Source organism: Elephantulus edwardii, unplaced genomic scaffold, assembly GCF_000299155.1.
Source record: "Elephantulus edwardii isolate Elephantulus edwardi_28Jun2011 unplaced genomic scaffold, EleEdw1.0 scaffold00051, whole genome shotgun sequence".
NCBI classification, from domain to species: Eukaryota; Metazoa; Chordata; class Mammalia; order Macroscelidea; family Macroscelididae; genus Elephantulus; species Elephantulus edwardii.
In genome coordinates, this window is record NW_006399801.1 from 15,658,512 (window position 1) to 15,668,159 (window position 9,648).

At 41.6% G+C, this 9,648-nt stretch overlaps 1 protein-coding gene across 1 annotated transcript in view; it reads right to left on the reverse strand.

The window, feature by feature from the left end:
* Positions 1-410: 410 nt before the first annotated feature.
* Positions 411-9,648, reverse strand: part of LOC102856305 (mitochondrial import receptor subunit TOM22 homolog) — a 56,720-nt gene continuing 47,482 nt past the window's right edge. Inside the window, exon 2 of the mRNA XM_006886801.1 lies at positions 411-812. Coding sequence (XP_006886863.1) covers positions 411-812 — 402 coding nt within the window. The remainder of the gene's footprint in view (positions 813-9,648) is intronic.

Sequence of the window (9,648 nt, forward strand, 5' to 3'; positions counted from 1 at the left end):
TATTTGGATCCCCAATCAATACCGTAAGTCAAGAGATCAGGACACATATTATATTAGAAAAGTCCACTGTTAGGGACTTCCTTAAATTACTGAGTAGTAATGATGTCAATTTGAAGACTAAGGTGCACCTGATTTAGGTCATGGTCTTTTCTTTCTTTTTTTTTGGGGGGGGGTGTGGAGGACGGCAAATAACCGTTTGCTTTACCACACTCTGATGTGAGAGTGAAGACAGAAGTCAGTCAGGGCAAAGTAAAGGGCACATTTGGATACTGGGAGTCTCAAGGAAGAAATTGTCCCCATCAGGTTTAGATAAATCAATGTGCCAAGGTTGGGGGGGGTGGGGATCAACATTTCAAACACTATTAAATTTCAAACTTCATCCAAGACAGCTCAGATTCAGCAGTAACAACCTAGATCTTTCCAGGAAGTGATGGTAGGGCCCCTGGCATTCCTCCTGACAGCCCAGTGTTGGGCCCGAGAAGTATCTGCCTCTGTTGCATTTGCTGCTGCTGTTCCATTTGCAATTTCTCTGTCTCGAAGACAACAGGAAGAGCAAGGATCACAAAGGAAGTGATTTCAATCCACAAGGCTGCCCTGGAAAATCTGTACATCTTTTGAGCCACAAAGAGTGAGAGATCAAACGTGGCTCCGGCCACAGACCGGACTCTCTCCAGGAACATCTCCGTCAGTCCCCATAGTCTCTCCGACAGAGTCTCATCTAGCTCGTTGTTGTCCTCTTCCAGCTCCTCTTCGGTCTTCTTGGCATCACCTTTCGGGGAGCAAGTCGTCCGGTGACACCGGTGCCCTGGGGCCTACGTCATGGTCTTTTCAATCACGTGTTATGCATTTGAGAACTGGACAATGAATAAAGATGACATAAGAAGAATTGATGCCTTTGAGTTGTGGTATTGGAGAAGAGTACTGAATACCCCATGAACAGCCAAAAGAACAAACAATTATGTTTTGGAAAAAGTGCAACCAGAGCGCTCCTTGGAGACAAGAATGGCCAAAGTTCATCTCACATACTTTAGGCATGTTGCTCCGAGAGGCTATTCAAAGGACATCATGTTTGGGAAAATAGAGAGTCACGAAAGAGAGGAAGACCCTTAACAAGATGGATTGGCAGTGAGTGCAGCAATGGGCTCAGACGTGTTAGGGATGATGAGGTTGGCACAGGACAGCACAGGGTTCAGATCTGTAGTTTTCAGGTTCGCTATGAGTCGTACTCAACTCGACAGCGACTAACAACAACAATATACAAAGCACTATTCTAAGGGTTTACATTAAATAATAACTCAACATCCTCATTTTGCTATTTTTCACAAATCAAAACTGTAGTACAGAGTAAGCTTGTCACGTAAGCTTGGCTAGTAGTGCACAGATGGTGTGGTGTGGTGTGGTGTGGTGTGGTGTGGTGTGGTGTGGTGTGGTGTGGTGTGGTGGTGGATCTAAGATCAAACAAAAGCCTTTGTTTTCCCCACCATGCCATACTGCCTAGATGATCTCTCTCTAATAACTCATAAATGACTGTCCAGTGGGGTTTTAGAGGCTATAAATCACACAAGGAGCAGTTGCTAATCTGTATCCCTCACATCAGCTGGTAGATGTAATGTACCTGCCTTTGGGTTGGCAGAGCAACTCCTTACCCACTGTTGTTGTTGTGTTAGGTGCTATCATGTAGACTATGACTAGTAAACAATCTATGAGCAACAGACCTGAATCCTGCTCTATCCTGCCTGTGCTATCCTCACAACCTCTGATAGGTTTGAACCCACTGTTAGTTACTGGGCCATCAAAACTCCCTTAGAGATAATATGCTTCTGTGCTGTTAAGTGCTGTCGAAACACAACTCATAGCCATTTCTCAAAGTTCATAGAGTTTCCAGAGGCATGCTGTTTAGGAAGTGGATGCCACTCCTGCTTCCAAACCTGCCTCAGTCTGGGAGCCCCACCAAACACTGTTCATGATGGGTAACCACTATGGCATTTGACACTCCAGTGGATAATAGATAGTAGAGGTAATCTAATCTAATCAACCTTAAGCTCTATAAATGGATTAACTAAGGACTAGAGAGAAGGAAGTTGCCTAAGGTCACACAATTAGGTCCTGAGAACTCTGGATTTAAATAGTACTGCTGGTTCCAAGAGTGTGTTTTCTAGGAGAGCTCTGGTGGCCTAGTGGCAAGAAGCTGCAACTACAATCCCAGAGGTGCACAGTTCAAATCCACCAGATGCTCTGCCGGGGAAGGAGGGGCAATCTCCATAGCAGTCAGATCTGATTTGACGGTACACGCACACAAAAATAATAAAAAAATTTAAAAAAAAAAAACAAGAGTGTGCTTTCTGTTACACAATGGAGAATGGAGAGAGATTCACTGACAGTTCACAGATGCCTGTTCTTCTTCTAATGAAATGAAAGGAAGAAGAAAGGATGAGTGAGAAACATACAAACATCTATGTGAGCTCTGTCTTTTACCTAAGTATGTGATTCCACAACACTCCCTTTTCTTACTTGAGAAGAGAAAAGGGAAAGATGCTTGAGTTGAAACTTATATAAATAACTCTCCTGTTCCTCCAGCCCTGGAGGGCATCGTACAGAGCAGTAAGTGCATGCACCATCAGTAATGGTATGCAAATGCGGATGTGAGGAAAACTCATTTGATTCTCCATCTGTCTCCCTGTTTAATTACTTAGTCATAAATTAGCACTTTTTGCTATTACATCCAGCAAATGTGATAAATCTACTGACTTCAATATCAAATAAGGAATGTATTTTTTAGTTTCAAGTATTTAGCCTTTTAATTTGCATTCATATTTTAAAATATGAATTAATGATTGAATTCTATGCAAATACAACATTGGGAAGGTTTTAATAATGTAATTCATTTGATTGAAGTGTTGGTGAGTTGCTTTTCTGTGATGGGGCTTTTTTTCCTCCCAACTGGCAAGAAAAGAAAGCATGTTCAATATTTAAAATATATACCTACTCACTTACCAACTATGTTGTAATCTGACATTTTTAATTTACAATAATAGTAAAGCATCTATTATGTGACAGTTTTGCATTATAACTAGGTGTCAGACACAGCTATAAGAGCTACAGAACATCCCTCCTTCAAAGACGGTTTGCGGCCTCTTGAAAGCTGGGCCTCTGTCCCATGTGCTTCAGTCATTCCTGTAGGCAAGGCCACTGAATTCAACTACCTGGAACAACCAGCTTCCTCCACAACCATGGACTCCAGGCAGACACACAGGGGACACTGAGCCAGCCGGCACCTGCTCTGAGTCCCCGGATTGTATCTAGTCAGAGTCCCTACAAAACTCGAAATCACTGTGAGGTGGGAAGGGAGCAGGGGGAAGAAATAAGCAATGAAAGAGGGTCTTAGAAGAAACACATGCCAGTATAATGACATCCCAAAATAAGCAGAACTGGACCTGAAGCTCCTGCCTTGCACATGGTACATGAAGCCTCTGCCAAGTTCATGGCCAGGCTTTCCACACCTTTAGAGGAAGCCCTTAGCTTTGAGGATTTGCCACTCCCTGAGGACAGATGACCTCCAGAATAATAAACCCTGGGCTTTCAATGATGGGTGTGGAACCCAGGAAGGAGCTTCACAAGGAAACACTAACCTTGGACTTGAACAAAATGCAGTGCTCAAGGTACAGGATTTGCAGAATATACAGTGGTAAGGCATGGGCCTTCCAGTCATATGCTGTTGTTGTTGTGTACTGTAGAATCATATCAACCCATAGCTGACCCTTCAGTGGGTTTCCAGAGGCAATTTGCATGGGAAGCGATGTCCCATATTTCTCCTGTGGAGCTCTTGGTGGATTTGAACCATGTGCCTTTGGGATGGCAACACAGCTCCTAACCAATAGGCCACCAGAGCTCTCCTATATAGCATATAACCCTATGAGGAAAAGTACAGCCTATTATTATATGTTGTTATTGTTGTGTACTGACAAGTTGGAATTGACCCATAGCTGACTCTCTGACCAATATTTAGAGAGAGTTAATCATCAGGAGAAAATTTCCCATCCTTCTACCACAGAGCAGCTAGTGGATTTGAACCATGTGCCTTCAAGATTGCAGTGCAGCTTTTTGCCACAAGGACACCAGAGCTCCTTCTCTGCAGAGAAACAATAATCGCTGGACTTGTCACAGTAATGAGCACGATGGTAAATCTAAGCTGTTCTTATTTCTATGATTGTGTTTTCTAAATTAAAAAAAAATTGGACAAATGAATGCTTTGAAAAGCAGAGTTTAAAAGCCTTCAGTTTCTTTTAAAGATCTGTGTGAAAACAATGTATATGAACTTTGTGTGTAAACCAGCATAAGTTTTCTTTTAAAAAAAAAAAAGCCTTCAGTTTTAGAATAGCCCCAATTTTCACATAAGACCTTTGAATTTTAGAGAAGTGTATCAGTGGTACTGGACCCCATGGTGGAACTGAGGGTCTAAAATACACAGGCCTCTAATCCTGCCTGCAGCCTTTGCTTACAGCCCAGCAGGATATCCAAGCCCAGCCTTTTCAGCATAAATCTGATCTGACTTTCACCAGCAGATGAGCAGCACCTTCCCAGTCTTCTCTTGAACATACTGTCCTGATTGAGGAAGGCAATTTCCCGGCCTCTCTGTGGGTGAAATCACCCCACATTTATTCTGACTCACCATGTGCCAAATCACTAAGATTAGTAGGAATATAAAGGACAAGATGGCTTTTGTAGAACATCAAGGATGAGATTCGGTTTACAAGACGTAGAATATGGTTAAGGAAATAATAACTACATACCAATACAGGGAGCTCTGGGGGCCTAGCAGTAAGTAGTTGTGCTGCCAACCAAAAAGCTCGTGGTTCAAGTCTACCAGCTGTTTTGCAGCAGAATCTCCTCCCGTGTGATTAATTGCCTTTGAAAATCGCTGGAGGGATAGCTCTGAGTTGATCTCAACTCAACAGCACATAAAAACAAATGTATGATTAGAGGGAGCCTGGTGGCACAGTAGGAAGGAGTTGTGCGGCCAACTCAAAGCTATAGCTTTTAATCCATCAGCTGTTCTGCAGAAGAAAGATGGTAATCTCCGCCCGGGTGGTTTACTGCCACTGAAAACTCACTGGAGGGTCAGCTATGAATCAGTTCAGACTTGGCAGTACATAATGACGACAGCATACATGTGTATATACATGCAGTTGTAGATACTCTGCTTCTCCTTAATCTTTGCCAACAGACAACCAGGTTTTGTTTTCTGGCAAAACATTTTCTGTAATCTAACACATCCAAAGTACCCCCACACCAATGAATAATTGATCTAGAGGCATCAAGGGACACTCAGTGTCCTCAAGCCTCGTCTGCGAGAAATACCTCATCAACATCTATGAGGCCTCAAGGTGGCTGGGCAGCCAGCACAAACAGGGATCTTGTACAGCCATCCACGTGCCCGCCACTGCCCCTCTGCCAGCTGTTCCCAGGCAAGGCAGGGCCCCAGGAGACAGCTGCCCACACCTTTGTGCACTTCCGGGTTCAATTACCAATCATCCATGCTAATGTTCGTCAATAGTTTTATCGATTCCTCGTTTCACTGGTTCATTCCTTCATTCACAGGTTCACCTAGACTCTCTATTGTTACTCATAAGTTTATCCCTTTCTTTATTCAGCTATTCTTACTGATTACCCACTGTTTCACCAGCTCACTGATCCATTTACTTATCAGCCACGCATTTGTTCATCTTCACGCTTCATTCATTGTTGCGTCCACTCAATCATTCACAGATCTATCATCTTATTCCAGACAATCGGTTTTGTTTAGAAAGGAAATATGCCTAACTCCATACAATAGTTCATTGTTGTTGTTTGTTTTATCAAGGTGGCTGATTCATGATGACCTATATATACAAAAGGAAGCCTTGATTAATCCTGTACTATCTTCTTGATTGTTGAGTTATTTAGCCCACTGTGTTATCTATTGTATCAGCCCAGTATCATTGAATGTTTCCTTAGTTTCTGCTGACCTTCGCCTTTATCAAACATCTTCTTATCTATTGACTGGTATTTCCCAATAAATTGCATCTTTTCTTCTTAGAGGTGTCTTGATTGTGTTCCTTCTAAGACTGATGTGTTCATTTTCCTAATTGTCCATTCATTATTCTTCACCAACCTTGTAGTTCAAATCCATTCATTCTTCCAGCTTCTTTTGTCTTTGCTCAGCTTTCACATGCATATAAAGGACTTGGAAAAATCATGGCTTGCGTCAGGTACACTTTAGTCATAAAAATGTGGCTTTTAAAGCCTTAAAGAGATTTTTTTTTTCAGCAGCAGCAACAGATTTGTCCAGTGCAGTAATTAGTTTAATTTCTTAATCACTGTTCCATAACCATTGATTGTTATTTCAAATAGATTAAAATCATTAATTAATTAGGGTTAATGAACATCAACCACAGAAATCTTGTTCCCAGATTTTCTAATCTTCTGTTAACTGCAGACAGTCACGGGACCCAAATCTAGCTCAGAAAATACAAGAAACCTTAAGGGGCATCCAGAAAAGTGCTGCCTTCTTGATAAAAGCTCTGAGGTCCTACTTTTACCTTATTCTGTTGTGAATATAGATGTGATACTTAGAACGATACCCACCTTGAGATCATTAAGCAAAGAGAACTACGAGGATATCAGTTCTAAAGTTTTTGAGGACCTGAACTAGTTCCAGGAGCGACCTTCTTTCAGGTCTCTTATTAGAAAAATAATTTTCTTTTACATACAACTGAATGCATTCCTAGTTAATACGTATATGAATTGTAAAATATATGTAGTACAGAAGTCCCAAAATCCATCTACAAAAGCAGAAAGGCAGCTGGAAAGCTCAGAGTTTGTTCAGCGCCTGCTTCCACTTGAGCCTCCTGACACCCAGCTGGTCCAATTTCAGTTCCTCAGCTGGGTGCTGATTCATCAACCCACTAAGACAGTGAGTTCTAACATGTGGTCTCCAGGCTGGAACAAGTGCAAGAGAGATAATGAAGTGTTTGGGATGTCGCACTCAGCCAGCACTGGAAGAAAAGACAGGCTTTGCTTATTTTGATTGTCTGCTCCAAACTCCCCATTAGACAGTGAGAAAATGGTACTGCTAAGCCTTCTGGCTAAAAAAACTAATTCACTCCAGTCAAGTTCGTTCGGACTCATAGTGACCCTCCATCAAGTTTCCAAGTTATAAATATCAGAAGAGAAGACGCTCCATCTTTTTTTCTTCAGGAATGCTGGTGAATTTGAACTGACGGTCTTTTGGTTAGCAGCACAATGTGCTACAGACTATGCCACCAGAACTCCTTAAGCTTCCTGGCTAAAGAGCTTAATAGTTGTTGCAAACCCTTCCAGAAAGTTATCTGACAGAATTTTTAAATTAATAAACAATATTATCCGATACAGCCAGACTGCTCCTTACAGGTGATGAAACGCTGTCGCAGGTAGTTTGTATATATTATCAAAAGGGACTAGTCCCTGGAGAAGGATATCACGCTTGGACTAGTAGAGAGTCCGTGGAGGAGAGGATTAGTTATGCTCACATGCTGGCTACAGCAATGGGCTTGAGTAGAATGGTGATTGGAGGGTGGTGTAGCATCAATGAGTGTTTCAGTCTGTGTCCATGGGGTGGCTTTGAGGCAGAGCCAACTCAAAGGCACCTAACAACATGGCCTGTTTCTCTGTGCTTCCTGTCCTAATCGACGTTCCCTGCTTCTTTTCAGTGTTCATGTCAGTTCTGGCTAATTGCTGTCACCCCTTGCTTGCCCCTGGACTAGGCTGCTTCTTTATCCACAAATGACCTGAATTGGTTTGAATGACAGATTTACTGAAGATTTGAGATAAAGAAGTTCTGTAATCCAAAAGAATAAGTAAATGAAAATCAAATAGTCAATATCACTGTTCTGAAAGTACCCTGTTTATTCTTGCCAGTGAGAATTCACTTTGCCCACCTCCCCTTCAAAACCGGAAAATACTAATTCCCTCTGGTTGTCCACCAGCACTGGGTTTCTCTTCTCTCTTGAGAGAAGCTCTCTCTATCTTTCTAAAACCTTCTACCTCATAGACTTCCAACACCTTTTAGGTCTCTCCTACTGCATTATGCTTGATGACATAGTACTGCCTTTCATAACTTCTCTAGGAGTCAAGCCACAGAGGTTTTGTCTTTTGTTCTCCTAATTTTTAAATTGTTGTAAAATACCCTGTGTACAGCAGAGTGAAGCCCTCTCTGGCCCTGCACCCTCCTCACAACAGCTATCCTCGAGCCCAATGTTGCAGTCACTGTGTCACCTCATCCCACTGAGGAGATTCCTTTTTTTTCCCCCCTGACCCTCAACTTTACCAAGCTTGATGTCTTTCTCCTGTAACTGGTACCTGCTGATAACATGGCCAGTGTATGTAAGAGAAAGCCACACCATCCTTCCTTCTAAGTGGTGTTGTGACTGCACTTATTCTCAAACAGATTTGTTTATTCTTCTGGCAGTCCGTGGTATAGCCAATATTCTTTGCCAGTACCATAACTCAAAGGTATCAGTTCTTTTCTCATTTTCCGATTTTCTCATTCATATGAGTAGATTAAAAATACTGTGGTTTTGGTCAAGTGAACCTTATGTTCAATGTGACATCCTTGCTTCTTAGCACTTTCAGTAAGTCCTTGGCAGAGTTGCCCATTGCAATATGCCATTTTATTTCTTGATTATTACTTCCAAAGGCATTGATTTTGTTTCCAAATAAAATTAAATCCTGGCTAATGTCAATCTTTTCTCCATTTATCACGATTATTAGTTCACTTTTGAGGACTTTTGCTTTCTTCATATTGAGATGTAATCCACATTGCACAGAATCTTGAGCTTCTTCAGTATGTATTTCAAGTCTTCACAGTCAGCAAGCAAGGCTCCTTAATCAAGCAAGCAAGACGACAATCGGCATATTGCAGTTTACTGATGGGTATTCTTCCAATCCTGGTGCCACAGCCTTATTTATATGGTCTAGCTTCTCAGGTTTTTGTTCAGCATACAGACTGAACAAGGTGAAAGGATACAACTGGGCCCCTTTGGCAATAGGAAACATGTAGACTATTGTGAAGAATGATTTTGGAATTTAGATGCACTGTTATCAATTGTGCTTAGCCATACATGTTCATATCCTTGAAGATACACCATGGAACTGTTGCAGCCTAGAAGACATAAATTTAACTAACAAGTTAAAAGCACATGAGTCAAAAATTAAAAACAATAATGTTGCAAGTAAAGGTTCTAACAATGGCACAAATCAAGTTATAGAGGGAAGGTAGTTCTTAAAATAAAAGGCTTATTGACTAGTACTTTGTCTATTATAGTATAAAAGTTAGGAACCACAAGATGTAGAGGCTCGACTATATCACTTATTGTTCTTAAGTCCTGGACCAAATTCCATCTACCACTGGGTTGTTTTACAGCTTGGAAGTCCACATGCAAGGTAGAGGTGAAGTAAGGAACTGTTTATGAGGTTTTCCGTCAATTCCAACAACTAAGAAATAGTGAGAAGAGTTTGGATCTCAGAAGGCTTTTAGGACCAAATAATAGGCTCTTGTGTCCAGGAGAAAATGAATATATTTACCAGTAATGTTAATGCTCACCGGTGGCTCATCTGGGAAGATCTAAATTA